Below are 18,221 nucleotides of genomic sequence, written 5' to 3'. Positions count from 1 at the left end.
TCACAGGTGAGGATGTTACCTTTAGCAGCCTTTCAAACCCATTTGTTTATCAGGCGAAAATCATCAGGGTATGTGAACTTTTGATCAGGGTCATTTGGATGTTTTGGGTTGTTATTATGTTTTAAAAAGAGAAAACACAGTAGTTTGACTGTAATTGGCTTCACCTAACCACTAACCATGAGTGGAGAAAAAGTTTTGGTATTATCATTCATATTCTCTGAAAAAAGGCCAAATAAGCTAAAATTCTGCCAGGGTATGTAAACTTTTGAGCACAACAGTACTTGTACTCCACGTAAAATAGATTTGATCAAAAAAACCTTGGCCACCGCCTTGTTCTTGTTGGAATATTTATAGAAGTGCTATCTATTAGAGCCAGAGCTCATCACTCCATTGAAGAGCAGACAACAGTGAAAACCAATGGTAATGAATGGATATGAGGGGAGCAACATTTCACATATTAAACCTCTCCTTTGACCTGGTTTTATTAGACATGGGAATTTATGTGTTAATTATTGTGGCTGTACCGATGCAGCCTTGCTTACAGCTAGATTTGCTTTTATCTGTTTCGCAAAGCTTGCCCTTTTTTTTTTTTATATCAAATCCACGTCTAGATATAACATCTCTTTTTCTAATACAATTCTTACTATTTTATTAAACATGAATAAAAGCTTCATGCATTTATTAAAATGTCTACTTCTAAAATAATGATGCTTTCTGAATGCAAATTGTAATGGAAATGCATTACAGAATTGCTGGGGGCTGGTGTTCTGAAAATAGTATGCACCATTCAGCAAAAAAAAAAGAAAACATAGAAAGGAATTGAAAAAAATAAGAGGAAGAAAAACCTAGTCCTGCCATTGGGAGTAAAGTAATGAGGAATTTATGCAGAATAATGGTAAAGTTGGTATGAATAGTAGCCTTCCACAACACCTTAGATGCATGTTTAGGATACAAGGCTATTTTCCTAGAAGGGCTGGACTATGAAAAGATTATCATAAGTTAGAGGCTTTAGCTATGCCTTGTTTCTCAGTAAAATGAACACATACTGTACGGAGCAGTAAGTAAATTAAAAAGTAATAGTACATATAAATAACATGGAGACTTAGTAAACAATGCTTTTGATCAAAAAAGCATAAAAGCCATCCCACCAGCGCCAAGGTGTACCCAATTGGGACGGTCCAATCCTCTAATATTAAAGCCTAAACTTGTATCAGATGACCTCAAAATAGATGGTGCAGAGCAGGACCGGGGTCCAACTGTTTCAGACGCCTGCCCATGGAAAGCTATGAAAATGAAATGCCCAGCTCATAAAAAAGGGGAAGTTTTAATATTAGAAAAGGATCATCCCGATTGGGTACACCTTGACGCAGTGGGATGGCTTTTACACTTCTTTGATCAAAAACAGTGTTTTCCAAGTACAGTATGTTATTTATATGTACTATTAATATTTACTTACAGCAGAGTATATGTTCTCTTTATTTCTAGCTTAGTTTAGTTTGTTAAATGGTCAGTGTGAACATGCTGCTATACGTTAAATGTATTGCAACTTATGCTCCGGCCCATTTCCTCGGTTTTGTTCTTGTTTCTCAACAGACATTGTACAAGGATTTAAATTACACCCAATCAAAATCAAAAACACCCATTTCTATGGATTGGCCAGTTGAACAAAAGTTTTGTAAATGAGTATAAAAATGTCAAGTACTTTTTAAGCTTCTATTATTACAGGTTCCCCCACCTTTAACTATCAGACTTAGTCCTGGTAGCTCCACTTTTCATCTTGCACGCGATGCCGGAAAGTGCACCATCAGTAGAGTGTGAAGGGGGCTGACTCAATGCTTACTTTAATACCTAAGCTGATCCCCTTCTCTATGGCAAGAGAAGGGGGTTGGCTTTGCTATTATAATAAGCAGTTAGCCTGCACCCTGCACGCAGCACTGATAGTGGACCAGCACAAGAAACACTCTCCGGCATCAAGCACAAGTAGGAAGTGGAGTTGCCTAACCTAGGAACGTAGGGGAAGAGCAGGATATCTGTAACTTATTATTTTATGAAAATTTTAGTTATTTTATTTGATTGAACTATCTCTTTATAGGGAACTTGTCATCTGAGTCATGATGCCCCCCCAAAAAAACAGTTTTCAGATTTGAGGATCTGGAAAGAGCTGGGAGGTGGAGCCAGAATACTCCCTGCCTATGGTCTTTGGCCGGCTCTTCCCAGCACCCCAGCAGTTTATAGATAGGTCTCTCCCTATGTACATGATGGAGAGACCTGTCAATTACCTCTAGCAGAGGAAAGAATTGCCAGTCTAGTCTGCTGTCAGGCAATAGTCTAAATATATTTTCCCCGAAGCGTTTCAGATACAAAAATACCAGTCTGCAATTGTGCAACCAGGCTCTGATTCGTGTGGATTCGATCACTTGACTCAGATGACAGGCTCCCCTTAAAGTAATCTATATTGACTCCCATTTAGCCCAGGCATTTAATGACTAAGAATTGACCAGTAGTTGACAAGATGTAGAATAAATCCTTGGTCAGATCTCCAGAAGTTTAGAAATATGAAAATTAAGTATTAAATGGTCCAAAAAAGTTGTGGGCACAGACTTGTAGGAATTGTGAAAAGTAGGAGATGCAAATATTTCTGTGCGCAGATACAGTATAGGGACAATCCGTTCAGATGGAGATGAATGAGCATCAGTAATGGTAACCTAGTATGCCAAACAGTAGGTGATGATAGGTCAGTGTATAAAGATGTGCCAAATTTATCATCCGGCCTGAGCCCCTGTGATTTAGGGCAATTTTACACTGCAATTTTAGCAAACCTTCATCGTATTATCAGCTAAATAATAATTCACTAGGTTTCTATTACTAATTGCGTTACATAAACTGAATCTTTCATCTTACAGCTTGGAGGCATAATTATTGAAATTGCAAGTAACATCATGTCAGTAAAAGACCAAGTTTTGTGGATGGCACAAAATGAAGCCAAAGCTTGTACCAGAATAGTGCACTGCGTGGAACAGATTTCTGGGCTTTCATTAAATGGTAAAACACAAGTCTTGTCAAAGGTGAGTATCTTATTTACTATATTAATTAGCTTTACAATAAAATTAAACATGATGTAGGATTTCTACTTTTGCACTTTGCATAATTTCGGTCTCGAAATCTACATGGTTCTTAACCGATTACCCTTAGATTACCCTATGCCAATAAAAATGGACCTTGGATTTGTTCCTCCTCTAGATAACAATGGGTCCAGGTGGACATAACAATGGGTCCAAGATTTTATAATTCATCAGGTAGAATCATTGCTGGGGTGTGAACATTTATAAAACCAAAAACACATGGGCCACCTGCACAGCGAACAAGTCTGCAGAAACCCGCTCACACCATCAAAGAACCCAAAGACAAAAAAGCGCAGAGAGGTCAAAAAATACTCTGTTGTAAAAAAAAATCACAGTAAATAAGCAAGTGCTAGTCAAAAAATGAAAAAATACAAAAATACTCCGTCACATACAACTGATCTGACAGGCGCTTCTCTTTTACTTTCATTTCTCCTTCCTCACCAGATTGTGAGGAAACCCCCTCCCTCCAGGTAGTCTCCTGTCTCTTGAAGGTCTGTGAAACCTGATATCACAGTTGGATTTCAGAGCTTCAGGGGAGAGGATATAGCTGCACAGATCTCTCAGGCTCATTGTATGTGAATACGTCACATTCAGTAAGGTTGGTATTTTATGTTTTTATTCATCACAATAGTTTATTTAGCTTGTTTTATGAATGTATAGCACAAAATGTGAGGATATTTCATAGAAATAAGGGAAATTTTATAAAAGAAAGTGTGCTGCTCAGGCATATACAGTAGTTCCCTAACATATTCCTTCTCTTGCTTCAGATTATCTGCTGAAATGGAGAGAAAATGTACAATTTATCCAAACAACTTGATGTTGTTGCTGCAACTTCATGATGATGCTGCCATCGATCCTGGGACTGGGGCAGAAAAAAACCGGAGATAATTACATTTTACAATGCCACCAAAGGGGGTGTGGATACAGCAGATCAGATGTGCTCCACTTTCAACGTCAGCAGAAACATCAAACGCTGGCCAATGGTCATATTTTTTGCTATGTTGAATTTGGGTGGCATAAATTCACAAGTAATTTATCTTGAAAACAAGCTTGAACCACTCCGTAGACGATTGTATCTGAAAAAATTGGCCCATGAACTAGTACTTGGAGAGCTACACAGGAGAAGCGTGAAAACAATCGGTATCCCCTCTCGCCTTCAAGTTCAGCTCAAAAGGTTCCGCCCAGAAGATGATGGTGAAAAGTCACCATCTGCACCACCTCACAAAAGAAGGAGATGCACCACCTGCCAAACGGAAAGCGGAACCAGAAGGCTTTCAAATTATGAATGTCTCAAATGTCATAAAGCAATTTGCCTGACACATGCAAAAATGGTGTGTAATTCTTGCTATTTGCTCTGCAAGTGTGACTTTTCTGGGGAAACCTCAGCATCTACTTCTGATTGAATTTGTTTTTAATAGTACTTAAGGTACCTTAAAATTAAGTTTGTGTTCAAAAATTTTCTTTGTACATTTTTTTGAGAGAGTCGAACTGGGGACTATTTGGCGGGAGTTTTGAAAAGTTTGTATTTTATAGTTATTAGTTTTATGTTAAGTAAATGTTTTTTTTTGCAACTGATTATGTGTAGTCTCTTTTATTACATCCTTATGAAGGTCACTGATCACTTTTAGAGCACTGAAATTGCAAACATTAGATATTATAGGTATTTTTCCAGCAGGCGCCTGACAGGCACATTGTATGTGAACTCGTTAGTCCGAATATTGTATGTGACGGAGGGTTAATATGTTTTTTTGCAAGAAAAGTATGTTAAGCTGCTCCACCAATCGCCAAGGTATACCCATAATAGAGCAGTCCTATCTTATGTAGGGATTATATACATTAGACAGGACTGCTCTATTATGGGTATACCTTGGCGATTGGTGGAGCAGCTTAACATACTTTTTTTGCAAAAAAAACGTATTAACTAAATACCCTGTATTTTTGTATTTTTTTATTTTTTGACTAGCACTTGCTTATTTACTGTGACTTTTTTTTACAACAGAGTATTTTTTTACCTCTCTGTGCGCTTTTGTGTCTTGGGGTGTGAACATGTTAAACTTCTTCCCTACTCTAATCACTGTCAATAATTTAGGGTATGAGTTAATCATTAGACTCAATGTGATGAAAATGAACAATTTTCACCATAATGAACATTCGGTGGTAAATACATTGGTCCATTATTAAACATTATGAGCAGTTTGAACAGCTGTATAGCCAATGTACTAAAATGTGCACTGCTACTTCATTGAAATGGTCAGTCTAGCGACAGTCAACTGTTGATTGATCTATTTCTGTTTATTGTGTACGGCAAGGCTACCTTACAGGTTGTGGGGTTGATAAACCCTTAGAAGAAAGGGCAAAAGAGCGTATTCATCCAGTAGGTGGAAAAACAAATTGATGACTGACCGTTTCATCCACAGCTCCTGCCAAAATGTGTGTAAATCCAAGCACACAGAAAATATAGTAGAATGTTATATTAAGAGTTCAATTAATTTGTGGAAGAGAGGGTGATTTGTGCTGCATGTTTCGTGCCCACACTAAAAATCCAATATGGGGTAACAGGTGTCTGCGTGGTTTATTCCTAATGTGTTTTAAAATCAACAAACTTCTCCTGAAGAAGCTTGTTAACTGCGAAACGCATTGAGAATAAACTACATAGACACACTGTTTCCACATATTGGATTTTCATTGTAGACATGAAACCCAGAGTGCAGATCACCTTCTCTCACAAGATCATGAATTGTTTTTCTTTGATCGAGCAGCCGATCAATGGGAACTCATTTTCAGGAGTGACAAAGCGTTATCTGTAGAATGCTCCATTCTTAACCCTTCATCAGGCACAACTCATCAGACAGGCACAGCTCAATTAGTTTCATTTGTCTCTCCTCTCCAAATTATCAGAAAATATCATCTCCCCCTTCCCAGTTATTTCCTGCCTTTACATGCTCTTTGAAACCTGATCTCACAGTGTTACAGCAGACCTTGTGGAGAGCAGATCTGAATTTTGTAGCTTGTCAGGCTCAATATGCCTGAACTCGTCACACATTTGAAGCTTAGTATTTTCTCTTTTTATTCATCTGAATTGTTTATGTAGCTTGTTTTATGAATGAATAATGCAAAGTTTGTGGATATAAGTAGGATTTTATTAGAAAAAAGAGGGTGGCCTCTCAGGCACATTGTGCGCTAACACGTGTGTTCTCTCTCTCTCGCTTCGGATTCTCTACTAGAATGCCCAATAAAATGTAAGATTTATCTAACCTTCTTCATGTTGAAGAAATGGAGAATCTGCTGTTAAAAATGATGATGAGGGACGCCCCACACTGAGTGAAGATTTAAGGGAAGAGAGTGACATTTCATCTCAAGATGAGGTGGAAGAATGTAAAAGTGATTTAGGAACAGAGTAGGATGGTGGGGAGACTGATACAGAAGAGCAAGATATAGATAATAACTATTATTTGGGCAAAGATAAAAAGTCCTTGCATGAAGAAAGGACGTAGAAGAGCAACAGCGTGAAACGGCCATCACTATTTGTACACTCAATCTCCCATTCTCCTGTTGAAGATGTTTTAACCGGTTTTCAGTAAAGGATGGAATTTTACGACTGGTGGGTGCCACCCACTTCTTTCTTCACAGTGCCGTTGCTTTCCTGGTGGGCACCAGAAGTCTCAAGTGTAATATGCCTGCAGCGTAGTTATACACCTTATAAAAACGTTTGGCTACAGTGGTAACTAGCGGTGCGGATCACTTTCTTTCTTGCTTGGGTGCAAAGATAATAAAACCAAGTTGAGCAAGAAGCCACTTGTGTTAGGCGAAACACAAAGCGCTGGTCAATGGTCATCTTCTTCGCAATGTTGAATGTGGGTGGTATCCATTCACAAGTGATTTACCTCAGCAATCAACTGGAACTACTGCATGGAAAAATTTACCTGAAAACATTGGCTAATGAACTGGTGAGTGGAGAGCTACGCACAAGAAGTCTGAAGACGAGAGGAATCCCTCCAGCCTGCAAGTCCAGTTAAAAAAAGTTTATCACCAAGATGAACGAGAAAAATCACCACCTCTCCCAAAAGACGTAGATGCACCACCTGCACCGTTGAAACTGGTGGCAGAAGGATGTCAAATTAAAAATTCAAAAAATGTCACAACGCGATCTGCCTGTCCCATGCAAATATGACCTGCCAGCCTTGCTTCTGTGTTTCTTCTGCTGAATATGTAACCTCTGAATCTGAGTGAATAGTAATCAAGTAGCATCTAAGTGCAATATCATAAAGTTTTTTTTTTCTAATTTTAACGTTTAGTAATAGTTGCGTCATGAAAACTAGAGACTATTTGGTAGCAGTTCAGAAATTTGGTACTTTGTTTTAATAAATGTTTAGTTATTAAAAAAAATGTTGGCATCTGATTTTGTGTACTGTCTTTTAATACATCCCCATGAAGGTCATTGATTACTTTTAGAATCTTGAAATTGAGATAATTAAATATTGTAGATGGGTTTTCCAAGCTGTGCCTGTCACTGCTCCTGAACTAGCGAGTGCCAGAGGTGCGCCTGACGGAGGGCTAATTGCATATTGCCAGTTGTAAAGTTTAGTGAAAGACTTTTTTCCTAGTAATGAAAATAAATCGTAATAAAACAACCTACTTAAAATGTTTTCCAAGCTTAATCAAAAAGTATTTATTAAGTCTGATCTCAGGCCCACAGTTACATAGTTATACAGTGAAGAATGAAAAAAGACTAAGATCCATCAGGTCCAATATTTCTCCACCAGTTATACATTCTGTATCGCTAGATATATATATATAACCCACAATCCTAATAAAAGCTGTCTTAGCGTCTGCCATTACTACCCCTCGTGGTCGGGCATTCCACAGTCTGACTGCTCTAAATGTAAAGAACCATTTCCTATTTAGTTGCTGGAATCACCTTTCCTCCGAACATAATGAATGCCCCCTTGTCCTTAGTATTGTCTTTGTCCTCTTTGTGCCAGTCCTCTGTATTGACCACACATGCATTTATATATGTAAGTGGCTTGCAAAGGTATTATTCACCCCCTTGGCTTTTTACCTATTTTGCTACATTACAACCTGTGTTTGTAATTCGATTTGTGTGTGATGCATCAGCACTAAATGGTCTAAATTGGTGAAGTGAAGTGAGAAAAGTATCGCTAACAAAGAACAACATTTTAAAAAACATAACAGAAAAAAGATACAGCCTAACTAACACCAGGTCAGATTACCAATGCACTCAGCAGGATACTCAGAAGTAACTGTGTGACTGACGTCCTGTGCAAGCGCCACCTGAGTCCATGAATTGGTAGGTTTATGGGTGGCTGCTGGCATCAGTATTTTACACCTGTGCTGCCCCAGCCTTTATCATGGGGGTTTGCTGCATCCTGCTAAGTGCATTGGTAATCTGACCTGGTGTTAGTTAGTTAGGGTGTACCTTTTATCTGTGATATTTTTTTGACAAAAAAATATGTGCATATTGTAGCATAGCGACTGGTCATGTGAATGATGGATGGTATGTATCGCAGAGGTGGGTGGCCCTGTGATGGAAGCCTGGGTATGTTTTGCTCAAGCAGACCTACTGCTTAGGGGTTTGTTTACATTGGAAAGGCTTCCAGGTGATTGGAGAGATGGGTGGGTCCAGTCACCTACAAACCCACCCAAAGAGGCGTGTCTGAACACGTAAGATGGTTTTGTGTTTAAGGACCTGTGGTGATGTCAAACTCACCTGACTGGCCATGTGACAGGTACCTGGGTGTGGTTACACCTATGTAAAGGAGGTGTGTGTAGCACATGGTAAGAGAGATTGAGTGAGTGAGTGAGTGAGTGTCTGTCAGGGTGGACACACTTCTGTGTGTCCTGGCAGGACACTGCAGAATGGCCTGTGTGATGGACGGTTCCAAATGGGGACGTCCTGGAAGCACACAGAGACCATTCCAGGCTGGAGAGCCTGCGTGCTGGATATAGCACGGACGGTCGGTGTTGGAGGCTCCTGTGAGTGGAGTTGTCCTGGAAGCACCTGGAGACCGTAGACCTGGACGGTCTGTGTTGAGGACCTGGGACTGACCTGAAGTCAGTGTAAGGAGTGGAACTTCTGAGAGGTAACCCCGGACAACGGGATTATAATATTCAGCAGAGAAGCCTATCTGCTACGGGAACTGACCAATGTTTCATGGCTGTAATGAAATGGACTGTACCCTGTGTGGTTTATGCGGAGTTTGAATAAACCATATGGACTGATATGTGTGAGATATCGTGCCTGAAGTGTTTATCCTGCTGCCAAGCAAATATCCCCAAGACCCGTAGCGGGTGAAACGCTACAATATGTATTCACCTCTTTTGCTATGAAGCCCCTAAAAATTTCTGATGCAAGCAATTACCTTCATAAATTCCATGCTTAGTGACAGGACATCCCCTGTGTGCGATCTAAGTGCCACATGGTCTGTCAGTATATGCACTTTACCTTTTCTGAAAGGTCACAGAAGCTTCAACAGCAAGAGGCACCACTAACCAAACACCATGAAGACCAAGGAGATCTCCAAACAATGTCATGAAGACCAAAGACATCTCCAAACAACTCCTGGAAGACCGAGGAGATCTCCAAACAACTCCATGAAGACCGAGGAGATCTCCAAACAACTCCATGAAGACCAAGGAGATCTCCAAACAAGTCACTGACAAAGTTGTTGAGAAGAACAAGTCAGGGCTGGGTTATAGAAAAATATCCCAATCTCTGATGATCCCCTGGAGCACCATCAAATCCAGTATCATCAAATGGAAAGAACATGGTACCACAATAAACCTGCCAAGAGAGAGTCGCCACCAAAACGCAGCCTGGGCAAGGAGAGCATTAATCAGAGAGGCAGCACAGAGACCAAAGGAAGCCCTGAAGGAGCTGGAGCATTCCCAAACAGTGACTGGTGTATCTGTTCATATGACCACTATAGGCCGTACATGCCATATAGAGGTGGACAATAAACTTGGGTGGGGCATATACTATATCTGTAAATAGTGAATCACTCGTATACCAGCCAGCCTTATGAAAAGAAGACCATTTGCAAAGACAGAAATACCAAAGAAAAAGAGTCAAACTGATTGGTCAAAAATCACAGTGTACTTATAAATAAAGAAACTTTATTCCAAGCATGGTTGGTACAATGGTGGCACTGCAAGAGATAGGTGAACATGCATCATCACAGAAATATTTACAATAATGATATAAAACAGTGTTGTAACTGAGCACTTTAAGGCTTCTTTCACACTTCCGTCTTTTCAGCTCCGTCACAATCCGTCGATTTTTTGAGAATGCAGGATCCTGCAAAAAAATTTGCAGGATCCTGCATTTTCCCATAGACTTGTATTAGGATTGTTATGGATGGCCATCCGTTTCATCCATCGTGCACTGGATCCGTCGTAAAATAGCGGTCCGACATGCAGAGAAAACGTTCATTGTAACGTTTTTTGTGCACGTTGGAAAAGCGGTCAGCGATGCATCCTGCGCTGCCCGTCGTTGGCTACAATGGAAGCCTATGGACGAAGGATCCGTCGCTGACCGTCACACTCAGGAATCCAGCAACAGATCCAGTTTTTCCCTTCTGAGCATGCCCAGAAGGATTTCAAGTCTCTCTCTCTCTGTCTCTCTCTCTCGTCCCTGGACATTTAATTTCCGGAATTTCTGTACCACGCATCCGTCGCACACGTTTTTACCTATTTTCATGACGTCCATCGATACTTCATTTTACTGCACCACGACGGACCCCAGAAAACGGAAGTGTGAAAGTAGCCTAAGTGACAACACATCTGCAAGACCAAGATATAAAGTGAAAACACAATGATTATTTGTGTAATGCGGTACAGTCCATGAGTGTATAGCACCACAGATATAGTTGTGCAAAGGGGGAAAGCAAATTTATAACATACAAAGAAGAGTAAATGCTAATAATGTAAGTATGTACAGTATGTTCCCCATACAAGCAATGGAAATTGATCCTGCCGATGCAATCTACAAAGTTAATGTCCTATTCAGAGCAGGATTATGGCTATGGAAATAAATCTAAAGGGACCAGTAACATATCAGTGGATATGTATGCTCCACAAGGAAACAATATGGATAGCTCCTATCTGTATAGTCTATATGCTAGATTCTCTGCCAGAGATAGAATTATATCCAAAGGAATGTAATGTAGGGAGCACTGATAATGTCACATTGAAGTACTGTATGTGAGGAAGAAAGAAATACACCATAGTTGAAAGCTGAAAAAGCACACAGTAGCTGTGAAGTCCAGTCAGTATGTGTGGTGCCCACTCCATAGAGGTGGCTTTTGTGGAAGAGTGGGCAGAAAATAAGCTTTTACTTTCACACAACAATTGTAAGACTTGCTTTGTTTATGACAAACGACATGTGGGAGACTCCCCAATTATATGAAGGAAGGTGCTGTGGTTAGATGAGACCAAAGTTGAAATTTTTCTTTACCAAGGTAAAAGCTATGTCTGGCCCCAAACCAACACAGCCCATCACCCAAATAACACCATCTCCACAGTGAAACATGGTGGTGGCAGCTTCATACTGTGGGGATGTTTCTCGGCAGCAGGGACATGGAAAATTGTTCGAGTCGAGGGTAAGATGTATTGTGTGAAGTACAGGGATATTCTTGAGCAAAACCTGTTTGAGTCTGCCAGTGATTTGAGAGTGGTACAGAGGTTCACCTTCCAACAAGGCAATAACTCAAAGCATACTGCTAAAGCAACACTAGAGTGGTTTAAGGGGGAATTTATGCTTTATCTGAGTACCCTTTTCTGCCTAACAATTATGGCACCCTATGGTGCCATCATGTGATAAATAGAAGCAATTCCTTAATCTATATATACAATGCGAGCAGATTAGGGGCTAATCCTTTTTAATCTTTCACCTATAATACATTCATTTTTTAATATTCAATAAAAGTTATGGTTTATAACCTGTTAGTGAGGGTTACACAATGAGTTTCTGTTTTCAAGTGTGTGGTAATATATACCTCCCAGGTCATTTGTACCCCATTAGTTTTCCTTTTCAAGGGGAAAGGTGTAAATGTAGTGGAGTGGCTAGTCAAACCCCAGACCTTAATCTATTTGAGAATCTGTGGTCAGACTTGAAGATTGCTGTTCACCAGAGGAAACGAACTAACTTGAAGGATCTGGAGCAGGTTTGCTCTGAGGAATGGTCAAAAATCCCAGTTGCAAGATGCGAAATAGAGATTTATCCACATGAGGCTCTAGAAAGCACTGACTTTAGGGAGGCAAATAGTTATGCACACTGTAGTTTAAAGTTATTTTCATTTTGTTCTCTGCTTCACAATAAAAAGAAAACCAAATGTTCACAGTTGTAGACAGACATGTTATTTACACGAATTGAGACAAACCCTCAAAAAAAGTGAAATTCCATGTTAAGAGGTAGCAAAACATAAAAAATGCCATGGGGTGGTGTGGAGGGTTGAATACTTTTGCAATCCACTGTATATTGTACTGTATTTTTTCTAATCTAAGCAAGCCCAACTTTTCCAACTTCTCATCATAATAAAGTCCTTCCATCCCTTGTATTAACCTAGTTGCCCGTCTTTGAACAGACTCTAGCTTCTGAATATCCTTTTTGAAATGTGGAGTCCAGAACTGGATCCCATATTCAAGATGTGGCCTCACCAGTGATTTATAAAGGGTAAACAATACATTGGAGTCACATGATTTTATTTCTCCATCAAATACCAAGAACTGTAATGTCAACCATAAACCTTACCTTATTGTCCAACATCAATGCTCAACCTTAGGTCTGGTATCTCGTGTAGTTGACAGGGCACCTTATGGTAACGGCAAGTATGAAAGTTTGTCCCCAAAATGATAGTTAATAAAAGTTTGATGACCAGGGGTTCGACTACTGGGACCCACACTGATCACAATTAGTGGGCTACCAGAGTCCACTGTATCCTCATGGACATGGAAAGCTAAATGTCATACAATATATTCTTCCTGCACATGATACAATAGATGTTTTCCAGCTTCAGCAATAACTTGGCTGACCTCAACTTTCAGCAAAGTCGTTTAACTGATGCTTGCTATCAATTAACCTGGTAATTGGGCTATAATGGTATGTAACTTGCCTCTAAAGTGTGTTCACATCATAATACTACAGAGAGCCATTTGCCTGTATGGTTTTGATTATGATAAAAGAGGGCAGAGGTAGCCAAGCAGAGGATATGCTTAGCAGTTCTTTTTTCAGCTTCATCTCTGCACTGCTAAAACGAAATGCCTCGAACTGTGAGCTGCCGACATTGATTAGTCCCTTAGAAAGCCGCAAAATCCAATACCAGTGTTGACTCCTCATTTCTGGCCATTGGAGTTTTCATAACCTTCTGGTTTGCATTAACCTTTCATTTTTTGCACACACCCAATGATTCATATATTTAATATTTACTTTATAGATTACACCCTATATTAGAAGAATATTTCCATAGGGATCTTAAAAGGATAAAGGCAGATGGTAAACATTAAAATAACTATTGTTTTCAGGAATGCTGGATGCATAGAATGCAAGAGGAGGTGAAAGTTTAAAAAAGTAATATTAAATTCCCTATGTCCTAGATTATTGGTAATACCTAAAGTTTTAATACCCCCTCAGTAGGGGGTTCATTTGCTTGAATCACCCCAGCGATAAAATAGGACTCCAACTAAGGATGAATAATAGCAGAAAGTAGAGTTGAGCGACCTTGACCTTTTTAGAGTCGAGCCGGGTTTCGCGAAACCCGACTATCTCAAAAGTCGGGTCGAGTGAAATTGGCCGATTATGACGTAAAGTCGGAATCGACCGAAACACGAAACCCAATGCAAGTCAATGGGGCAGCATAGTCGGCAGTGAGTGGGGGCCAGGAAAACACCTAGAGTGCCCATTTTAATGTCAAAACCATCCATTCTTCTTAATGAAGCTTGTCAAGCGTAATTTACCTTATAATAATTGGAAGGCATTTGAAATTGGGGGTCATTTGGCTAAAGTTGTGGTGGGTAGGGCTGGTTCAAGTAATTAGTGGGCCCAGGAAATCTGGACCACGTCACGGCAGTGGAGCAGGGAGAGGTAAGTATTTCAACTTTGCAAGTGCTGTGAACCTGAGCAAGCAGGGGGGGGCCCACTCGTTGGCATTGGCACTGGCACAGGGCCCCTCAAAGTACAGCGGTGTGTTTGCACGGCGGGGGCGCCTCCCACCGGCAGCAACACTTTTGCGTACTATGAGAGGCCCTGTGCCAGTGACGTCGCCAACTAGTATTCCTCCCCCCACCTGATGAAGGAACCTGCACTTTCATCTGCACCTTCCTCTTTGTCCCCGTGTAAGGTGGTATGGTATGCGGGAAGAGCAACCTGACTTTCAGCAGGGTCACAATGTTGTTGTGTAGCGTGCACGGGGAATGTTGCGTTATGGGTCAATGTACCAGCAGACTCATCTATCACTGGCTGGGCAATGGGCAGGATGAGGAGGAAACACAGATATAGGCCCAAAGAATAAAGTTGGCTAAATGCAGTTCAAAATTGGTAACACAGGAATAACCAGGGGGCATTGCAGTGGAGGACAACTGGAATGAGAGGCTGACACAGAGAGTAGGCCCAAATTAGTAAGTAGTCGAAATGCAGTTCAAAATTGGCAACCGTAGTAAACAGGCGGCACAGCTTTGTTCAGTGGAGGAGAACAGCAAGGAGTGGCAGACACCGATAGTAGGCCCCAACCCAACTAGTAGGCCAAATGCAGTCTAACATTAACAACTACTTAACGAGCGCCTGAAAACGGAATTTCAGGACAGGAAACCAGGAGAACAGCAAGGAGTGGCAGACACCGATAGTAGGCCCCAAACCAACTAGTACGCCAAATGCAGTTGTTCCGTTTAACCACAATTTAATGAGAGCCTGAAGATAGAAGTTCAGGAAAGGCAACATGGAGAACACCTTGGAGTGGAACACACCATCTCTCTACACCCCATACCCAATTTGTAGGCCTAATGCAGTGTAGTTTCCAAGAACAACTAAACGAGAACCGGAAGATCGAAGCTCAGGAAAGGCAACCTGGAGAACACCTTGGAGTGGAACACACCATCTCTCTACACCCCATACCCAATTTGTAGGCCTAATGCAGTGTAGTTTCCAAGAACTACTAAACGAGAGCCGGAAGATCGAAGCTCAGGAAAGGCAACCTGGAGAACACCTTGGAGTGGAACACACCATCTCTCTACACCCCATACCCAATTTGTAGGCCTAATGCAGTGTAGTTTCCAAGAACTACTAAACGAGAGCCGGAAGATCGAAGCTCAGGAAAGGCAACCTGGAGAACACCTTGGAGTGGAACACACCATCTCTCTACACCCCATACCCAATTTGTAGGCCTAATGCAGTGTACTTTCCAACAACTACTAAACGAGAGCCGGAAGATCGAAGCTCAGGAAAGGCAACCTGGAGAACACCTTGGAGTGGAACACACCATCTCTCTACACCCCATACCCAATTTGTAGGCCTAATGCAGTGTAGTTTCCAACAACTACTAAACGAGAGCATGAAGATCGAAGCATTGGCGAGGAAACCTGGGGAACACCTTGGAGTGGAACACACCATCTCTCTACACCCCATACCCAATTTGTAGGCCTAATGCAGCGTAGTTTCCAACAACTACTAAACGAGAGCATGAAGATCGAAGCATTGGCGAGGAAACCTGGGGAACACCTTGGAGTGGAACACACCATCTCTCTACACCCCATACCCAATTTGTAGGCCTAATGCAGCGTAGTTTCCAACAACTACTAAACGAGAGCCGGAAGATCGAAGCTCAGGAAAGGCAACCTGGAGAACACCTTGGAGTGGAACACACCATCTCTCTACACCCCATACCCAATTTGTAGGCCTAATGCAGTGTAGTTTCCAAGAACTACTAAACGAGAGCCGGAAGATCGAAGCTCAGGAAAGGCAACCTGGAGAACACCTTGGAGTGGAACACACCATCTCTCTACACCCCATACCCAATTTGTAGGCCTAATGCAGTGTAGTTTCCAAGAACTACTAAACGAGAGCCGGAAGATCGAAGCTCAGGAAAGGCAACCTGGAGAACACCTTGGAGTGGAACACACCATCTCTCTACACCCCATAGCCAATTTGTAGGCCTAATTCAGCGTAGTTTCCAACAACTACTAAACGAGAGCATGAAGATCGAAGCATTGGCGAGGAAACCTGGGGAACACCTTGGAGTGGAACACACCATCTCTCTACACCCCATACCCAATTTGTAGGCCTAATGCAGTGTAGTTTCCAACAACTACTAAACGAGAGCCGGAAGATCGAAGCTCAGGAAAGGCAACCTGGAGAACACCTTGGAGTGGAACACACCATCTCTCTACACCCCATACCCAATTTGTAGGCCTAATGCAGTGTAGTTTCCAAGAACTACTAAACGAGAGCCGGAAGATCGAAGCTCAGGAAAGGCAACCTGGAGAACACCTTGGAGTGGAACACACCATCTCTCTACACCCCATACCCAATTTGTAGGCCTAATGCAGTGTAGTTTCCAAGAACTACTAAACGAGAGCCGGAAGATCGAAGCTCAGGAAAGGCAACCTGGAGAACACCTTGGAGTGGAACACACCATCTCTCTACACCCCATACCCAATTTGTAGGCCTAATTCAGCGTAGTTTCCAACAACTACTAAACGAGAGCATGAAGATCGAAGCATTGGCGAGGAAACCTGGGGAACACCTTGGAGTGGAACACACCATCTCTCTACACCCCATACCCAATTTGTAGGCCTAATGCAGCGTAGTTTCCAACAACTACTAAACGAGAGCCAGAAGATCGAAGCTCAGGAAAGGCAACCTGGAGAACACCTTGGAGTGGAACACACCATCTCTCTACACCCCATACCCAATTTGTAGGCCTAATGCAGTGTAGTTTCCAAGAACTACTAAACTAGAGCCGGAAGATCGAAGCTCAGGAAAGGCAACCTGGAGAACACCTTGGAGTGGAACACACCATCTCTCTACACCCCATACCCAATTTGTAGGCCTAATGCAGTGTAGTTTCCAACAACTACTAAACGAGAGCCGGAAGATCGAAGCTCAGGAAAGGCAACCTGGAGAACACCTTGGAGTGGAACACACCATCTCTCTACACCCCATACCCAATTTGTAGGCCTAATGCAGTGTAGTTTCCAACAACTACTAAACGAGAGCCAGAAGATCGAAGCTCAGGAAAGGCAACCTGGGGAACACCTTGGAGTGTAACACACCATCTCTCTCCACCCGATACCCATTTTGTAGGCCTAATGCAGTGTAGTTTTCTACAACTACTAAACGAGAGTCGGAAGACCGAAGCAATGGCAAGGAAACCTGGGGAACACCTTGGAGTGTAACACACCATCACTCTCCACCCCATACCCAATTTGTAGGCCTAATGCAGCCTACTTTCCGACAACTACTAAACGAGAGCATGAAGATCGAAGCTCAGGAAAGGCAACCTGGGGAACACCTTGGAGTGTAACAAACCCTCTCTCTACACCACGGAAGGGCTGATTCTTAGGAAGGAAGGCTGTCGGAAAGAAGCAGGGCGCGTCCGAGGGTGATTATATTCTTATTAGGTATATACTCACCCTCGGACGCGCCCTGCTTCTTTATTTGTAATGAATGTTTATTTGCAATGTGGTTTTGACTTACTCTATTTTTTTGGTAAATAATGATTTTATTATTTTCATTGTTTTGCATCTTCTTGGCAATAATATAAAGAAGACGCGACAGGACAACACTCGGTGGATGCCATATCTGTGTTTTAAATTGAAAAAAACTTTCAGTTAACTACTTGCAGGAGAAAGTTATTGTAGCTGGTGGCCATTTTTAGTACTGTACCAGATTTTTGTTGTATGTGTTTGTTTTTAATGTTAAAATGTCTGCATTTGATGTCTCTCCAGTATTTTCTTTTTTATAAGCAAAATACTTATTTTTATATTTTCTGATGTTGGTTCAAGGGGTACACGGGCAGCAGTAGACAGGTCAGTGGAGGCCTAGTGGAAGGAGGGACCGCAGACAGGCTTCGAAGCCCTAACATAATAAAT

The 18,221-nt window shown here is 41.5% G+C and overlaps 1 protein-coding gene across 2 annotated transcripts in view; it reads left to right on the top strand.

The window, feature by feature from the left end:
• Positions 1-18,221, top strand: part of ADGRA1 (adhesion G protein-coupled receptor A1) — an 873,399-nt gene that overhangs the window by 276,662 nt on the left and 578,516 nt on the right. For both annotated transcript variants that reach the window (XM_069753826.1, XM_069753828.1), the window contains exon 11: positions 2,904-3,065. In XM_069753826.1, coding sequence (XP_069609927.1) covers positions 2,904-3,065 — 162 coding nt within the window. The remainder of the gene's footprint in view (positions 1-2,903; positions 3,066-18,221) is intronic.

This window comes from Ranitomeya imitator, chromosome 2, assembly GCF_032444005.1.
Source record: "Ranitomeya imitator isolate aRanImi1 chromosome 2, aRanImi1.pri, whole genome shotgun sequence".
Lineage (NCBI taxonomy): Eukaryota > Metazoa > Chordata > Amphibia > Anura > Dendrobatidae > Ranitomeya > Ranitomeya imitator.
Note: the sequence above shows the minus strand (reverse complement) of the source record. Positions and strands in the feature narration are given on the sequence as shown.